The sequence below is a fragment of the Anomalospiza imberbis genome, chromosome 5 (genome assembly GCF_031753505.1).
Source record: "Anomalospiza imberbis isolate Cuckoo-Finch-1a 21T00152 chromosome 5, ASM3175350v1, whole genome shotgun sequence".
NCBI lineage: Eukaryota > Metazoa > Chordata > Aves > Passeriformes > Viduidae > Anomalospiza > Anomalospiza imberbis.
In genome coordinates, this window is record NC_089685.1 from 63,093,045 (window position 1) to 63,110,211 (window position 17,167).

The window sequence follows — 17,167 nt, forward strand, 5'->3', positions numbered from 1 at the left end:
TTCATCCTAGCTGCTGCTTCCTGCCACACTCCCTGCTGCTCCACGTCACCAGATTCTTCTGTCACGAGAATTCATTGAGAGACTTCACACACACCAGGCAATTAAAAAGTTGATATGTCAACAATTAATTTATATCATATTCTGGCTGGGGCTGTGTCATTGTGATGATGTAGGACAAGGGAGAGAGTAAAAAGAAATGCTGTGATAAGGCTATCGTTGATTTTACTTTTGTTTTTAAAGGACAGTTTCAACCTGCTAAGAAAACTAAATAAGTACATTAATAGATCTGAAGCCAGGGAGACTTCAGTGCCATTACATACAGCCTGTGTGACCAGCTGTGTAAAATACTCAGTTCTAGTTGCATTATCCATTATCCATGCATTATCCATGCTGACTGTTTCTCCCAGATAGGCTTAGAGGAGTATAAAAATGCAAATCCTGCTCTGCTGAAGTTAATGATAAATCTCTTATTGACTTATATGGGATAAATTTCAAGGACATTGGAAATACCTATAAAATGAGCCAGTGATGAGCAGATGATCTCCACATGAAAAGCCATGTTCCATTCTCAGTCTGTGGTTCTAGCCAGCCATACTAGTCCACATGTTTACATGACAGACTGTATTATTAATTACGAATGCTAGATTAAATATGCAGAGATGTTTATGAACTACTTTTAAATGCTGGGTCATGGTCTTCTCTGGGTATTAGAAAGATTCAAGCAATAGTAATTTGGTATTAAAATAGAATCACATAAAAAGGTCTGTGCAAATACACCTGAGGTGTATTCAAGACCTTCTAAATATAGGCTTTGAAAAAAGCCATGAAATTGCAGTCTTGTTTTATACCACAAGCTCTGTTACTTGCATTGTTTCTGATTATTTTCATTATTTGTCTTAAAATTATTTCAGGAAGGTAATAAAAGTTAACTGATTTATTATCTGACAGCCTCAGCATAGGTTTCAGTAGAAAAACAGAACCTGTTGTATGTGTGCATAAACACCCCATATTGAGCAAAAGCACGCTCTATACTTCATTTAAATTTGTTTCCTTTGTGCCTAGAGTGCCTAGAATTTTCCATACGGCTTGTGGGTTGGCGGGGTTTGTTTGTTTGTTTGTTGTTTATTGTTGTTTTGTGGGTTATTTTAGTGATGCTATTTTAAAATTTAGCTTTGGTCTTGCAGGTCTGAAAGACTTTCAGCTTTGCTAATCCTTACTTGATGCAAGAGGTTCATCACATAAAGTATGAATATCTAGGGCCCCCATTTGAGGAGGTGGGAAAGGGTGATGAGAGCAGACGTGTCTGGGGCAGACCCAGGGCGCTTTGGTGCACAGTGCTGGGTGAGATTGAGTGGACAAGCCTTGCACTAACTCCGTAAGAAGAAAGGCTTTGGTCTGAAGGACTGCAAGTGGGACATTTTTGCCAACACAAAAAGTACTTCACTGTTATAAACTAAAGGAATGAAATTGGTAACTTATCACAGAAGAAAATACACCCTCAGCTTATGAGCTCAATCAGCAGAGATGGTGTGGCAGTGTAATCAAGAGATGTAGAGCAATGCAAACATGAAGCAACCATCTGTTTTCCTATAGGCTTTAACAGACCTTATAGTCTATTTCCATTTTGAAGAGTTGTCTTTATGGTTCATTTGTCCCCTCCTCTTTCTTCTCTCAGCTTATGCATGTGATGAAGAGTTAGTGCACTTATCATGCAAGGTTTCTGGCAATGTTTCAGTTTATAGCCTCAGCCTTTCCATGAGCAAACATTCTCAGCAACCTTTAGCCTCTCTCTTTTCCTGAGTTTTGCTGCTGCTAGTTTTTCACCTTGAAGTGCTACCTAGTACACTGGAGGGACGGGCAGAGGTGAAGGCAGGGAAGGGGATAGGGAAGTGCAGGAGAGAAGGATCGCACAGCCTGTCTTTGAATCTACAGAGCGGAAATCTCTTTCTTTCTTTATATCCAGGAACAAAATCAATGTAGGGTATCTGAAAGAAAGAGAGTTAGAAGACAAAAAGAAGTGGGAGAGCACACACAATGGGTCTAAACTGAGCAATGATGAAGGAACTGGTATTGGTGCTGGCCGTTTGGCCTTTGTTTTCCTCACTGCAGCTGCTGAAGAAAGTGGCTTCAAATCGGTGTAGCAACAACAGTTACGTGATCAATGTGATGCTCATGAATTACTCGGATTTCCCATTAAGTACTGATAGTTTGAAGTTAGCTGTGAAACAAGCCTTGGAAAGGGTACAAAAGGAATTCCAGATGACAGGTAAGCCAATGGGTGTTGGTTACCCCTCTCTTCCTGTGATTTCTTGTCACACTTTGTGTCACAGTTTAATACTCATCTGACCTTTAGCAAGGTGCTTCTCAGACAGACTCCTTGCTTGCCCATCTTATGTAGATCTTATGGAAATAATGACCTCTCTTTGTATAAATAGAAGTGCTCTACAAATGGGCAGAACCATATATATTTTCATGGTGTTTGGGCAGACTCTTCCTGCATGCTTCTCTGGAGATGTTCAGCTGGGTTTGGTAATGTGGAAATTATTGAACTGGATCAGACAAGACCAGTGATCCAGCTTGTGCAGTAATTGGGTTGCTCTTGCTTCCTCTCCTGACTAGATTAGCCTCTACTTTCTGAAAATAATTTTCCTCTTGACCTTATCTGTTGATCAGGTCACGATCTGAAGTGTGAAGAATCTGCAGTTCATATTTTCCTTCATTTAGAGTAATATTGCTTTTATTTATTTTGATGTCTTATGTCTTTCAACATCACCGATCTACTGTCACTCTCTAGAAGATCATGGTAAAAAGAGACTCCAAGTAAATAATAAAATAAATAGTATCTATTCCCTATCTGCCCTCTAGTTTAAGAGATTTTGTCCAATTTTATTGGAAAGTGGTCTCTCAGTTACTTCTTACAGAGCCTTAAAAAATGTGTCTAGTAATGGTCAACACTGGAAGTACTTTTTACTAAAAGTACTAACACTCAACAGAAGCCAGCAGTCCACCTTGGAGCAGACTTCATAGTCACATCCATAGTAGTGGGGGTTAGGTTGTAGGTAGACTTTGCAGAAGCAGAGTATAAGGCAGCTCAGACCTGTGTCAGAAGGAGAGGGATAATAGTGTATTAGTGGTTACCTGCAATTCATGATGCTGTTTCCTTTTACTTTTGTGTTACAGGAGAAAATGTTACAGTGGATGCCATCTTCCACCCCTTTACTTCATCATTCTATGTCTCACAAGCCTGCCGTACTAGCACCTGTGAAGGTGTGGAGCTCATCAAAACCATTTATGTGAGTAGCAGACTTCTTTCCTTCTGCCTGGGTGTGTGTGTGTGTGTGTCTCTGTCTTTCCTTCTTAACCTTTGATCCTGCTATTCAGTTCCAAAGAAATTTGACAGGGAAGTGAAGTTTTTAAAGAGAAGATGTTCCTGTATGTTTTGTGAGAGATTCTATGAACGCTTCCCAGAGATTGCCTTCAGCTTTTGGCTCCTTTTCCTATGCTTAAGTTACCTCCTTTTTATATCTGCACAACTCTTTGTGTGGTCTAACAGCCAAAGCAATCCATTAAAAAAAAAAACCCAAATAACAATTGACAATCAAACACTCAAAACAGCCCGAGCAGAGAAAAAAGGTCAATTTCCAACTGGATCAGATCCTGATCTGGTTCACCATCAGTTTACACAATACACAAAAGAGAGAGCTGTGGTGAGGATGGGGGACATAGGCAGAGAATCATTAGGCTGGCACTGTTACCAATGAAATGGTTATGGAACTATGCCCAAAGGGCAAAGATGAAGTGCTTGCTTCTCACTAGAAATCACAGAAGTCACGTGAGAGAAACTATGTGAATACTTTAATATGAGGAAGAGCTTTAGTTAAAATCAGTGCATTACAAAAAGCCAAGTTTCTGAAGATTTTCACACCTCTGAATGAAACTTGGTCAATCCAATGAGAATTTTCAATTCTACTAACCTATGACCATGCTCTAGCCTTTGCTAAGAAATTGTCCCTCATGACACACAAAGATACAGGTCAGGTCTCATTTGATGGTCATGGAAGGATTTTTTTTAATACTAGTTTCATATGCACTTATTTAATACTTTTTTAATTACAAGGTCCTGATACACAGGACCTTGTAATACCAACCACCCTGTCTTCAGCAAATGCAAACTCTTCTGGGGTATAATTTTGAATGCACAACTATAACAATATTTTAATCCTTACTTGTTGTCTGTGTCTTAACAAATGCCGTACTCTATCTTTTTTTGGCTTTCTGTGATTTTTTTCCTCCTCTCTTTTATGTTTGTTCTTTTAAACTTTCTGTAGCTCCTCTCTTCTCTTGCTTTTGCTAGGTAAATTCTGTGACTCCTCATATCCTACAATTTTCTTCATTCTCCCATCCTCCTCTCTCTGCCAGTCCTCTGCTTTATCCCAAATGACCCTTTTTGATTCCTTGCAGGATTCTGGCACACTTGGCTGTGCTGTCATAGGACCAGCTTGCACTTATGCCACCTACCAAATGGTCTCGTAAGTACCAATTCTTCCCCCTTATATTGTGATGTTAAAGATGTCAGCTGCTGAACAAAGTTGTTTTGTGAGCAACAAACCTGCAGAGACATTAGTGTTTATAGCACATCAGACACCTTGAGGTCCACAGTCAAGGCAGTAAGACTTTTATGCATAGCCACTGTTTGGTAGGTGGAAGAAAATCCCCTTCCAAAGCCCGTGGATAAAATGCCAGCTTTAGTAGGGAAACTTCTAATTCCTGACAGTAAGTTGAATGATTGATTGAGGAGCAGCTGGAGAGCAGCCTTGCAGAAAGGGATCTGGGGGTGCTGGTTGGCATCCCCAGAGTCAGCAGTGTGCCCAGGCAGCGCAGAGGGCAAACCCTACCCAGGGGTGCATCAGACACGGCATCACCAGCTGGTCAGGAGAGGTGATTATCCAGCTGTGCTCAGCGGTGGTGTGGCCTCACTGTGAGCTCTGTGTGTAGTTCTGGGCCCCACAATTTCAGAAAGATGTGAAGGTCTTTGAATGCTTATAAAACTGGTGAAAGGTCTGGAAGGCATGTCTTGTGAGGAGCTGAGGGCACTGAGTTTGTCCGGTTTGGAGAAAAGGAGACTGAGGGGAGACCTTGTTGCTTTCTACATCTTCCTGAGAAGGGCAAGTATAGAGGGAGGTGCTGATCTCTTCTTCCTAGGATTCAGCAACAGGACAAGTGGGAATGATTCAAAACTGTGTGTATAGGTTGGACATTAGGAAGCATGTTTTTAGCGGGAGCATGGCCAAAACACTGGAACAGGCTTCCTCAAGGGATGGATCATACTTAAGCTTGTCATGTTTAAAAAAGGCATTTGGACAATGCAGTTAGTAAGTGCTCTAGTGGAAGATGTCCCTGTCCATGGCAGGGGGTTTGGAACTAGATGATCTTTAAGGACTCCTCCAACCCAAACCATTCTATGTTTCTATGAATAACATGCTGTAGCTTTTGGTCAGTCCTGAAGTAGTCAGGACTGTATGATTTTTGTATATCTCTTTTAACTGAAATAATCTAATCTCTTCTAAGTCTGTCAGAAAAAAAAAAGCCCATTTAATTAGTGAAATACTCTCCCTGTCATTATTTATTACATCCTCTATGTCTGTTTCTATTGCAATAAGTAAAACCCCTGTAATTGGGTAAGTGAACTTTACCTGGAAAATAAAATTTTGTCACAATAATGCCAACAACTCTTACTGCCATAGTTTTTGCAGGCAAAATTCCCTATTATAAGAAAACAGCATACAAGAGCAAAAACATTTTGAGTTTAGTCTGATAACATCACAGCATCCAGGAGTATACTTTTGTCCTTAAAAGCTTACTGTCTCTGTGTATAAAATGATCTTTGTTTTACAAATTCCTTGTCAGCAGAGGGTTGCCTTAATTTTTTCTCCCTGACCGCTGCTGTTGCACAGCTCCTAAAATACTCCTTTGTTAAATGAAAAGATTTTTCCTTTGAATTGTAGAAGTAAAGCTTTTTTGATGGCAAAAAGCTGTCACCCTGCAGCACTGTCCCAATAAGGAGATTAAATCCATCCCATGGTAATGGTAGACAGGTAGCAGAAGGCTGTCTTGAGCCTTTGGACTCCTGTCACAACCCTTGGGACTGAAATGGTGTGTGGTACCCAAAAGGTCAGGTGTAAATGGGGACACTGAGAGAAGATGCCTAGAGCACTTCAACTGGGTTTTTGGTACCAATACAGACTTGAAATCTGCTTGTGTTCTTGAGGAACCTTCTAGTTCAGGTTCAAATTGTGTTAAACTAACTCAGGGCACAAGAGGAGAGGGAGGTGAGGATGGAAATCGGTAGCTGCCTTGGTGCAACAGCAATCTGTTCAGACTTGTCCTCTTATCTCTTCCTTCAGACTTGAAACAATACTGAGCCTGCCTCTGATCTCTGTAGGGAGTTTTGGACTGTCCTGTGACTACAAAGAAAACCTAACCCGCCTTCTGACCCCAGCCAGGAAACTGAACCAATTCTTCTTTCATTTTTGGAGACATTCTGAGCTGCCATTCAAAACCACGACCTGGGAATCTGTTTACATTTACAAGAGAACTGAAACCTCAGAGGCATGCCTCTGGTAAGATCTGGATCCACCTCTGACCCAACTCTTGATAAATGCAGTCTCCACCCTCAGACATGATTTCTGCAAAGTGTTCTCTGAGTCCTACACTTTAGGAGGTGCCTTACTATTACCAAGGAATGAAAGAAGGAAAAGATGAATTGTAGCTTTTAGCTGTAGCACTTACCTGAATGTTTCTCTCAGTCTACTTTAAATATTTGCAAGCCTTTGCTTTTCTTTTGGACAACATAACCCACATGTCATTTGTGATGAAAATACTTGTTTACAGCCTCCTTAATATAAATAGTGTGACATGAGAGGCTCCTCCACAGGCTCCCCATAAATGCCTTTTTAGGTCAGGGTCTTACTAAGCTCTTAAAATGTTTCTCCACATTAATGGCTTCAATCTGTAGGCACTATTTCCAAAACTCAAACTTTATATTTCTTCAAGCAAAACTACCCCAGTGATTGCAGAGTTTAAGGTATATTCTCACCAGTTTGGAGCAAAGGAGACAGCTTTCATTTGTGAAACATCAGGCTGTGCTTGGTTCTCAGAAATGCTGGGTTTTCTCCTTGCCTAAAAACAAATGCTGCTTTAAGACAAATAGATTCTTTATTATACCAGGATTTAGAATTATTTTTCTATTTTTGAGTCTTATTTAACTTTCAGCTCATGTGCATGCTGCTTTGATTTTTTTTCCAATTTTGGTATATAAAAAGCTGATTAATTACAAAAAAAATTCATTTCTCCTACTAATTTTATAAATGTAGCTGAGAGGTAGCAAAGAGTTCATGGAAATAACAATTATATGTATTTCTAATTCAGGACCTGAGAGACTTGCAGAATTCTAAGCAAAATTTATGACTGTGTTTGCTTCAGATTGATAGAAGCATATACTTATGGAATATTTTGGATACAGAATTAAAAGAGTTTTTTTCTGAATTAGGAGACCTAAAACCTAATCTCCATTTAACTCTTCTGTAGGTATTTATGGACTTTAATTTTTTCCTTCTTCTTTCTTAGTATAGATAGCAACTTGATCACATGATATAATTGCTATGATTACCTCTCTTTGATGTTTTGAAATATCAGTGCACTTCGTTCATCTCTTACTACAATCCCTACTCCTCCATGTTTGCAGCTGTAATTGCCAATTCACTACACACACTTCAGTGAAATCCCTTTAATTCTGCAGGTTTCATACCTTTCAGTGAAATAGTTGCGTGGAAGTTATTTCTGACCTTTCCAAGCGTTTCTTATTTCACTTTTTTTAATGCTTCTCACCAGGACCTTCTTTATGACTTCAGAGTTGTTCAAGTCCCTTTATTATTGAATTAACAATGAAAGAATTAATTTTGTATCTCTGCCCACTTTTCATCCTAATTTAGTTGTAACCATGCATCTCATCTTGCCTTAAAAGAAACTGTCAACGTGAAGGTTTTTGAAGTCTAATTTAAAAAGATCCATTTTCTCTAAAGCACAATTATTACTGCATGAGCTGTTTTTTCCCATATACATATAAAAATAAATGAATACCCACAGTGAAAGCAAAAGCAGGTTATGTTTCAAATATGCATATGTTTCTGTAAATTAGCGTTTAATGATTCTGTTCCTGAAGAAAATAAAAGGAAAAAAAGGAAGCAAAAGGTATTTAGTGGCTCATAGGACTGAGATCTCAGTGCTGGTAGATCAAAGGTTATGTCGTTTGAAAACAAAGAAAGTTCTTTTCATTTCCCCTCTGCATTAACTTTATTTCAGATAGAATATCTCTTCTCAGAAACAACATATTGAAGCAAGAGTAAAATTCAGTAGCTGACTGTTTTTCCTTAATCTTTTTGCAAACTTTACTTGCTTGCTTTTTTTGCTAAGCTCTTCTTTCCCTTCAAGTTTTAAGTGATTCTGTGTAGGTTTTTTGTTGCTGGTTTTCCTCCTTTACTTCTCTCACAGACAGGGTACATGTATGGTTTTTATCTCAGTTCTTTCTGTAATTCCTGTTTAGTCCTTTGAACCTTTACATGTATCTTCTTACATTGCCACTGATGTCTTAAATAGCAAAGAGTCCTGGCTCTGCCTCCCTGTTAATCTCACTTCCTGCAATTTCCTCATATCTCTGATTTTTTTTTCTTAATTGTTAATGTCTTATTAGATCATTGCATTTTCCAAATCCACCCTTTCTATAACCATGCTTAAATACCTCTGGTTGACTTTCCAAGCATTTCTGCATCTTTTGTGACATGTATTGATTCTTTCACTTTTATTGCTGCAGAAAAGGTTTCATACCAGCTTGTGTGCTCTGAACAGCCTATCTTGCACTATGGTTGATTTAGGAAAATGTGAGGAGTTAGCAATTTCCTGACAATATCTTTGCTCCCTTGTGCCAGGTACATGAATGCTTTAGATGCTGGAATCACAGAGTTCTCTGAAAAACTCAAGTTCAAGGATATTTTAAGAACTCCGGAGCTGCTTAAAAAAACTGTGAAAAATCCAAACCGGAAAAGCAATGGTAAGGAGGGGTTGAGGCTGCACTGTCCCTGCAAGTGAGTTGCTTTTCCAAGGAACTCAAAGTCACCCCTTAGTTAGGTTATAGGGAAAGCCTTTCACCAGAAATGGTGGAAACAGATATACCATTTTACATGGATGTAAAGATAAAATGGCACCAAGTTCCTAGATTCCTCTCTTCATCCTCATAAAATATGGGGGAATATCCTGGTTCCAGAGAGCTTTTGGGGTAAATTGTCCCATCTAGGCACAAGCTCTTTTTTGTGAGAGATTAAGAAATCCAGGGATCACAATTTCTCTAAGAAGGGCTTTAAATACTACAAGAATATAGATGCTGCAAGCTCTCTACCACAAGAATACAGATGCTGCAAGCTCTCTACCATTCATGTGTTTTCAGCCCTGGTACATTTATGGACCTAACTTTGACATCAAGGGGCACTTCTGGAAATGATTCATCTAAACTAGAAAAATGAATGAATAAATACCTCATCTTCTCCTAAGACTAAGCACCTGGCTTCAGCAGGCCAAGTGAGTGTGAGAGTAAGCAAGCTAATGGAATCATTACTTGAAGGCCATTTAACCTAGAAATGTTCATACTGAGTAGCTGTTATGGTACCACAACTCCTAATGCTTATTTGAGCGAGATAATGGTAGTGCTCTGGTGCAGTCAGACTGAAAACGGTGCAGGTGTTGAAGCACCTTTTACCACTTCCCCTCAGATATCCTGGTTTTACTGCAGAGAGGCTGGAGCTCTGTGCCTGGGCCCCAGTACAGCACAGATAATGCATCTTAACCCAGAGTTGCTCTACTGCCTGCTACTCAAACATGGGGGAGCAGGCAAACATCCTCTTCTTGTCTGCAAATCTCACCAATCTGTCTCCATTTTTGCCCCTTCTGTAGTGATCATCATGTGTGGCTCTCCAGAGGACATCAGCTCAGACCTAGGGACGGAGAAGGTGGATAATGACATCGTTATCATCCTGATAGATCTCTTCAAGTAAAGTATCACCTTTGCTTTTCTTCTTTTCTCTGCAATTTGCTGGTGGATATAGGTAATGGAAATAATCTGAGTGGAACTGATTTGTTGAAGAAATGCTCTTTTACAAAATGTTTTCTATTGCCATCTTTCCTCATGTCTTGCCATTTAAATAGTGTGCATAGTATTTAATTCATGGCACATCCTCTACAAAATCCCTTTTGGTTCATATAATATTTTTCTGAGGCAGCAACAGAGCAGGTAGGTTTAATGTCTTCCTGTGGGCTCCTCAGTGCAGGAAACCATGAAAGAAGCACAGAGTCTGAAGTCAGAATGGCCATGAGATATGGTCTATTTGAGATATGGTACATTTTTCATTCACTCTGCCCAACCAGACAATTGTGTAAATAGGACTTACAGTATATTTTTCTACACTCAATTTATTCAATTTTTAAATTATTTATATGACATAACTGTCCTCCCAGTTTATAACTTTTGCACTTTATAACCATCTCTTCAATATCTTTATAACCACAGAAACATAACTTGTCAGAGAAGTTTCTTAGCAAACCTAAGTTTTCTATTGTTTAATTTCCTCTTAACATTGCTAATTACAAAACTCTTTATAGAAGATGTCTGACATAAATTGGCTTTACCAATGGTATCCTCAAAAGCCTTGGCTGTATATGAGGACTGAGAGCTGATCTCTGGCCCTAAACCCAAGTGACACAGCAGAGATTACATTGGTACAACTAAGTGTAGATACCTAAACCAGGTGGTTTTTGGGTATAGTCCCAGTTGCCATAGCAAGTCACCATCTGGGAGAAAGTTAATTGCCTGGGGCAGTGCTGGTGGGATGGATGGATGGATGGATGGATGGATGGATGGATGGATGGATGGATGGATGGATGATCGCAAGGCAAATGTGTGTGCCCATGCCTTGATGTTACTTCACTGTTGGTGTAGCAAAAAGATTCCATGAACTTCTAGGGCCAGTGGGACTTCCTAGCTCTTGTGTCTAAAGCTGGCCATAGCAGGTCAGTTCTGAGAAACTCTGGGTTAATGATTTCAGAGATTTAACCTTTGGTTCCAAACTGGATCCTGCTCAGGTTTTAACAGGATCTTCTCTATCCTGTACACTTTCAGGTTCACCATATCTATTTTTCAGAAGTGCCTCTAAGAGCTTTCACATTCCACAATTTTATCCAGGCACTAGGAAATCCCATTTGCCTTGCCTGAGGCAACTGGCCTCAACTCCTGATTCTTTGCAAATGCACAATGGGTACTGTGTATGTGAGTGCTTTAACACTGGTGTTGTAGGTATAATTGTTGCATTACAATAGGTGAGGATGATTAGGGGATTCTTTGCTGTGATATGCATCCTTCTGATATACCCAGCTGCCTCAGGCTTTTTTATATGCTGCCCTTCTTAAACTTTCTACAGATCCCTTATTTTGCTGAGTATCTCAAATCACATTATTCTTCTTAAAAAAACCCAAAATACAGACAGATGTATTAGATGAAAACTCAAGCTGTAGGAGGGAGAATAGGCAAAGTTTCATACTTCTCCAGTAGTGAAGTGCCTCTGAAAAAGTGATAGATTTAAATTTTCTTCAGCTCTGAGCTGTCTGGCAAGCTGGACACAAACACAGTCTTTAAGCCTCCCTCAAAAGAGGTGGGATGCTGGAGAATTATCCAGTCTAGTGGAGTTTAATGAGGTTTCCTTTTCATCTGGCTAGTTCAGTCCAAGCCTGGATAAAAAAATTGAAAATTTTAAAATTCTTTAGGGTGAAAAGTGCATTGTAAGAGTCAGAAGGTTCAGGGAAAGGCAGGGACAGGGCTCTCATGTAAGAATCCCATCAGATGGCCATGGAGCAGAGTCTATGGTCTCCAAAAAGTCTTAATACAGTACTGATTGTACTGTACAGTCAGTACTGACTGACAAAATAAAAGGATGATAAAACATGAATAGTGAGAGACAGCTCACACTATTATTGTCTTTCTATCAATCTAGCCATAACCACTGACAGATGCTGCCAGCTGACGCTAATATCTATTCCTAAATTCTTCTTTAACATGGGAATCTGGTCGAGGCCAGACTGTGAAGCACTTCCAGCTGATTTGTCAGGGTGATGAAACCAAAGATACCTGAAAGCTACAATATCTTCTGCTTGCTTTAGCAGAGTTTTCAAGTTGACATGGTTTCCTCTGATTTTTCTATCTCACTGAATTAAACAAATGAATCAATAATCTGCTCTCTGAACCTCTGTGATTGTTTCATTTCCTCCTGTTAAATACTTTTAGTGCAACTCCTGCTGTGCTCAATTCCAGCAGGAAATATCAAAATTAGCGGAACAAGCAGAAAGAGTGCAGAAGAGCTCAGAAACAGGCACAGTAACATGAAGAAACTACGATTGCAGTATTGTGGATTCCAAGGAGAAACTGAGTTTTAATAAACGTAGACTCTGCTTGAAAAAAAAAAAAAAGCAGAAATAAACAGGACAGAAAACAAACAGTTACAATAATCATAGTTCACAACAACCTTTGAGTGTCAGATTGGCAGATCTCCTTGATATTACCTTTTAATATTTTTAGGCACAAAAACTAGCATAAGGGAATGAATGATATAAAGAGTTGTGTGCATGATGAAATTTTATTTTTAGAACTACTCTTTTAACCTGTTAAATAGCACCGCTGTTTGGAACAAGTGAGTGATTGTTATGGATACCACTGACCCTGTTGTTCAGTGTTCATGGGGTACTTATGCTTTGTTTTGCAGTAACGTGTACTTCAAGAAGAACATCTCAGCTGATTACATGCACAACGTGCTTGTCCTGACTCTGCCACCAGCTAATTACAGCTACAATACTGTAATTAGAGACTACATAGAGATGGAGGACAACATCCTGGTAAGAACACTATTTTATAGCTGATTATTGCATTTGGTTCGTTCCTGTTCATGTATGAGGAAATGAAAACTAAAAATGCAGCTGTAATCATCCCCATCATGCTTCTAAGGTGATATATCTTTATATTATTGCAGGATGGTATTGTCCTGAGGTAATGATGTCAAAATATAGTATCATAAGGCAAATCTGCAGGATGTCATATTCCTGCTTTGTGAAGTTCAACTCAAACTTTTAATTTGTTCTGCAAGTCTCCTATTCACGGCGTGTGAGGGACACTTACTGGCACATGCTTTTTCCACTCCATATCTGAGTGACTGACCCTCTTACACGTAGCTGCAAGGCATCACTCAAAAATATCTATACATGTAATTGAGATGTGAACATGGAAAGTTCAGAACTAATAATTGTTGGTTAATTTGTCTGTGCAGATATGTCTAAGAGATGACAGCCATTGCAGTTTCTTTCCAGTGGCTTTCCAGATAAGCTTCAAAATCAGGAACCTTTTTTTGCCATAGGAAATAAGTTGGGTTTTTTTTTTTAATTTCCAGAAAAGCAGGACCTATGGAAATGCTGTATTTGTTTAGTGAAACTGATACTCCTGCCATCTGCCCAAGAACCAGGTCCTTCATGTAGAGTTTCTCCCAGGATTTGTGGCTTTGAGCTCCAGCTCTCCAGCAGGCAGCCTGAACATTCTGGCTGGATTTACAGGGCTTCTAGATCCCCCAGCCTGGGCTCAATGCTTTTTGGGTGCCAGCTCTATGGCAGGCTGCTGGAAATTCTGGCACAGCTCCTTGCCCCTGAGCTGTGACCACTGGGAAGCCCAGACTTGCTGGCACCACACTGAATTATCTGCTCAGAAACTCTAATCCAATGCCAGGGTCTTTGGGACACTCTGAGCAAAGCAGAACTGCCAAGAATTTACAGTGTAGGATTTCTTGAATGCTTTGTACCAGGATCAGCATGCCAGACCTTTACATTGGCCTCTTTTACGTTTTCAGCACCTTCCTGTCTTCATACATCAAAAATATATTTTGTTTACCTCTCTTTTTCAAAATGAGAACACTCATGTGGCATTGGCCATCTACTCATTCGGTGTTCAGCAGATTCTGGTGTTCTGTGCTGGAGTTTCTGCCAAATGGAGCCAATCAAAGTTATTATAGCTTTATGGCAGAAACATGAACTCTTAAACAATCATTTTTTATTTTCTTTTGTTCTAGATGGAAGATGACTTTCTTGCTGGCTATTTTAATGCAGTGTTGCTGTTTGGATACAGTGTCAAGAAATTTGTCATCTCACAGAGCCCAATGTCACCTTTCAATTTAATCCATGAATTCCGAAATACCACTTTTGAAGGTAAAAAAAAGTACCATCCTTTGCAGGGTTCACTGAATTGATGAGGGGAAAGAAATTTGATTTTAAACACTCTTAGGACAAGTCACTTCTACACTAAACAAGTCCAAGCCTTTCAATGAGTTTTATTCCCAGACTTTTTTCTTTTTATATAATTTTTACAAGGATGTTATTTTCAGTATTTGATGTTCAGAATGACTCTGAAGGCATTTGTCTGAGCTTTAATTAAGTAGTTTCAACCTTTTCCAGTTTACAAAGCCATGTAGGCCTGGATGCCTGCAGTGTGGGTGTAGGCCAGCTGACAGTGGGTTGGCTCTTCTTAGTCGACTTTCTTGTTCCTCTCACAAGTTGTCTAGCACTGGTGGGCTTTTGTTTTGTAGGCCATGGGCTTAAAATTATAGAATTCAATCATAGGAAAAGACAGAGGCAAAACTTACGCAAAGAAGTGTAAACATTATCTCTCTGGGAGTATAGTCCAGTTGTTGCTTCATATCAGAGATCTGTACCAAAGTGATGACTGAAAGTTTTGTGTAAATGCCCCACCTACATTCAGCAAATATATGTGTAGAAGTTTCCCAGATTTTCCTAAGATAGGAAAGGTTGCAAGCTTATCTTTGCTATAACCATGGTATCCAATACCTAGCAAAATATAAATTATTAATTCCTCCTGGAGACAGCATTCCTTTCTGAGCGTCAGTAAACTCATCTCTTCTGTTTAAGTTTGAAAGTTAAGTTGCACAGACATTTTTACTCATCCAAAATACAGCACTGTAATGCTCATCATAATTTATAGGTTTAGTTAAAAAAAAATAAATTCTGAAAGTGATAGGTGTTGAATCACCTTCATTCTTTCTTGTGATGGAGTCTGGTACAGTAGGGATTTAATAGAATAAATGTTTTGATATTAAGGAGGTGGACCATGAAAAAGTTAGCATCAGTTTTTGAGGTGAAAAGGAAGAAGGGAATTGCTGAACTAAAATAATGCTGATAGTGAATTTAGGAGAAATAAAACAAGTCATCATCAACAGCAGCAAACAGACAATCTGAAACTGATCAAAAAATCCTCTTATAAAAAGGGGGGAAAATTAAGGTGACACTTCTAGGAGTTGTGGATACTGGCTAAGCTTGTGCTCATGTTGAGGCAACTGATTTCATGGAAGCAAAGTCAAGCTGTGCTGAGGGATTTGGGAAGTTCCACCTTAAAATCCTTGTAATGTGCTACACAGGCAATTTCTCAATGTGCACGTTTGCTGACATACAGAGAGAGGAAGCTAAAGGCAAAAAGAACGTGGTTAAAACATTATTATTAGAGTTTTCAAAAGAATAAAGGGAATGAAAGTATCCTTGTATTTCCTTTACTGCTGATAGATTCAAACTGCAGGTGGAAACAGACTATTTTGCTTCTCACTTCCAAAATGGTCTCTTCAAGGGAGGTGACTCTGACATTCTTGGTATGCTGAAGAAATCTGACAAATATATTTTGTTGTAGCTAGAGGGAGACTTTCCTCTTCAGTGCTGTCAGTTCAACACTTTTTATTGGATTTTGTAGAGAAAGTGTAGTGTGGTATTAAAAGTTAAAAGCACCACGCTGAGCTGATACATATCTAGCACATACATGAAGAAGAAAAGTATCCTAAGTATCAGAAATCCTTTTATTTATCCCATCCTTCCTGCCCCATGTTTGTATTTCTGAAAATGCATGCCCTCTAACTAATTCCTTGTGTCTGCAGGTGTAGTGGGTCCTGTGACTCTAGATGAATTTGGAGACATTGATACCAATCTGACCGTGCTGTATACATCACAGGCTGCAAATTATGTACGTATGTGCAGGGTGCAACTGTTCGACCTTATATATGAAAGGAGAAACAGAATGCCCTGTACTATTGCATAAGAATGATGAAAATAACTGCAGCAGGAGTGGTGGAGTGCCAAGGCATTCCGTGAGTGCCAGAAGGGGGTCATGTGAGGTGTGCTGGAGACTGACAGGATTGATGTAATCTGGTGATTCAGTAAGTGAAGTGCAGCTGGTATTTTGTGGGATTGGTAAATTTATTTTCAGAAAGAGGGAAGGAATAAGAAATAATATAGCAGCCAAACATATGGCTACACTGAGAAATGCACCACTGTAGCAGGAAAATTAATTTGAGTTTGGGCAGTATATTTATTAAGGGTAGTCTGAAGCAAGGGACAAAAAACAGGAGAACACAGTTGCTGACTGCATTTCTTCCCTCCTCCCATCTGTAGTTCAAACCTCTTCTGTATTTCAACACTCAAAGCAATGACACATGTGAGGCGACTAACAGTCCGGATTTTATTTGGAAGAACCACAAGCTGCCCAGTGATACTCCAGGCACTGGTGAGACACCCATTAAACCTAGCACCTGCCTCTTTGAAGACAATCACAAAGTCCTGAGATCCACCTGCTGTGTGATCCAGCATGCTACCTTCACACTGCCCCCAGCCAGTGATGCTAGGAGCTGGGTGCAGAACAGCATCTTTCCTTCTCCTGCCTCATCCCCTCCATGTTCTCTGCCTTCAGTCCAGTTCAAAACCTTTATTTGTGTTTTGGTACTGATGCTAAGTCTCTTGAAAACTCAGTACTGTGCCAGTGATTATGGTTAATACCATGGGGTATTTCAGAAGAAGTCACCCCCAAACTAAAAATCTTCACTAGAAGATGGTAGTGGTATGAACTGCTTGAAAGACTGTTCAGGAAAGGCTGCATAATTAAGGTTATGATGAGTTATCTGACTCTGCATTTCTGTATCTGATGGAGCATGGTGGCTTCTGTTTGCCACTTTTCCTTGTTGTAGGGAACTGGGGAGAGGAC

The 17,167-nt window shown here is 39.6% G+C and overlaps 1 protein-coding gene across 2 annotated transcripts in view; it reads left to right on the plus strand.

Annotated features, from left to right (window-relative positions):
• Positions 1-1,757: 1,757 nt before the first annotated feature.
• Positions 1,758-17,167, plus strand: part of GUCY2C (guanylate cyclase 2C) — a 44,298-nt gene continuing 28,888 nt past the window's right edge. The window contains exons 1-10 of one of the 2 annotated variants that reach the window (XM_068191492.1): positions 1,758-2,266; positions 3,181-3,293; positions 4,462-4,529; positions 6,405-6,620; positions 8,985-9,106; positions 10,003-10,099; positions 12,858-12,987; positions 14,205-14,340; positions 16,068-16,153; positions 16,582-16,693. In XM_068191492.1, the coding sequence (XP_068047593.1) occupies positions 2,053-2,266; positions 3,181-3,293; positions 4,462-4,529; positions 6,405-6,620; positions 8,985-9,106; positions 10,003-10,099; positions 12,858-12,987; positions 14,205-14,340; positions 16,068-16,153; positions 16,582-16,693 (1,294 nt within the window). In that variant the 5' untranslated portion in view covers positions 1,758-2,052. Of the gene's footprint in view, positions 2,267-3,180; positions 3,294-4,461; positions 4,530-6,404; positions 6,621-8,984; positions 9,107-10,002; positions 10,100-12,857; positions 12,988-14,204; positions 14,341-16,067; positions 16,154-16,581; positions 16,694-17,167 lie in introns of those variants that run through there. The other variant, XM_068191493.1, reaches the window with a different exon arrangement.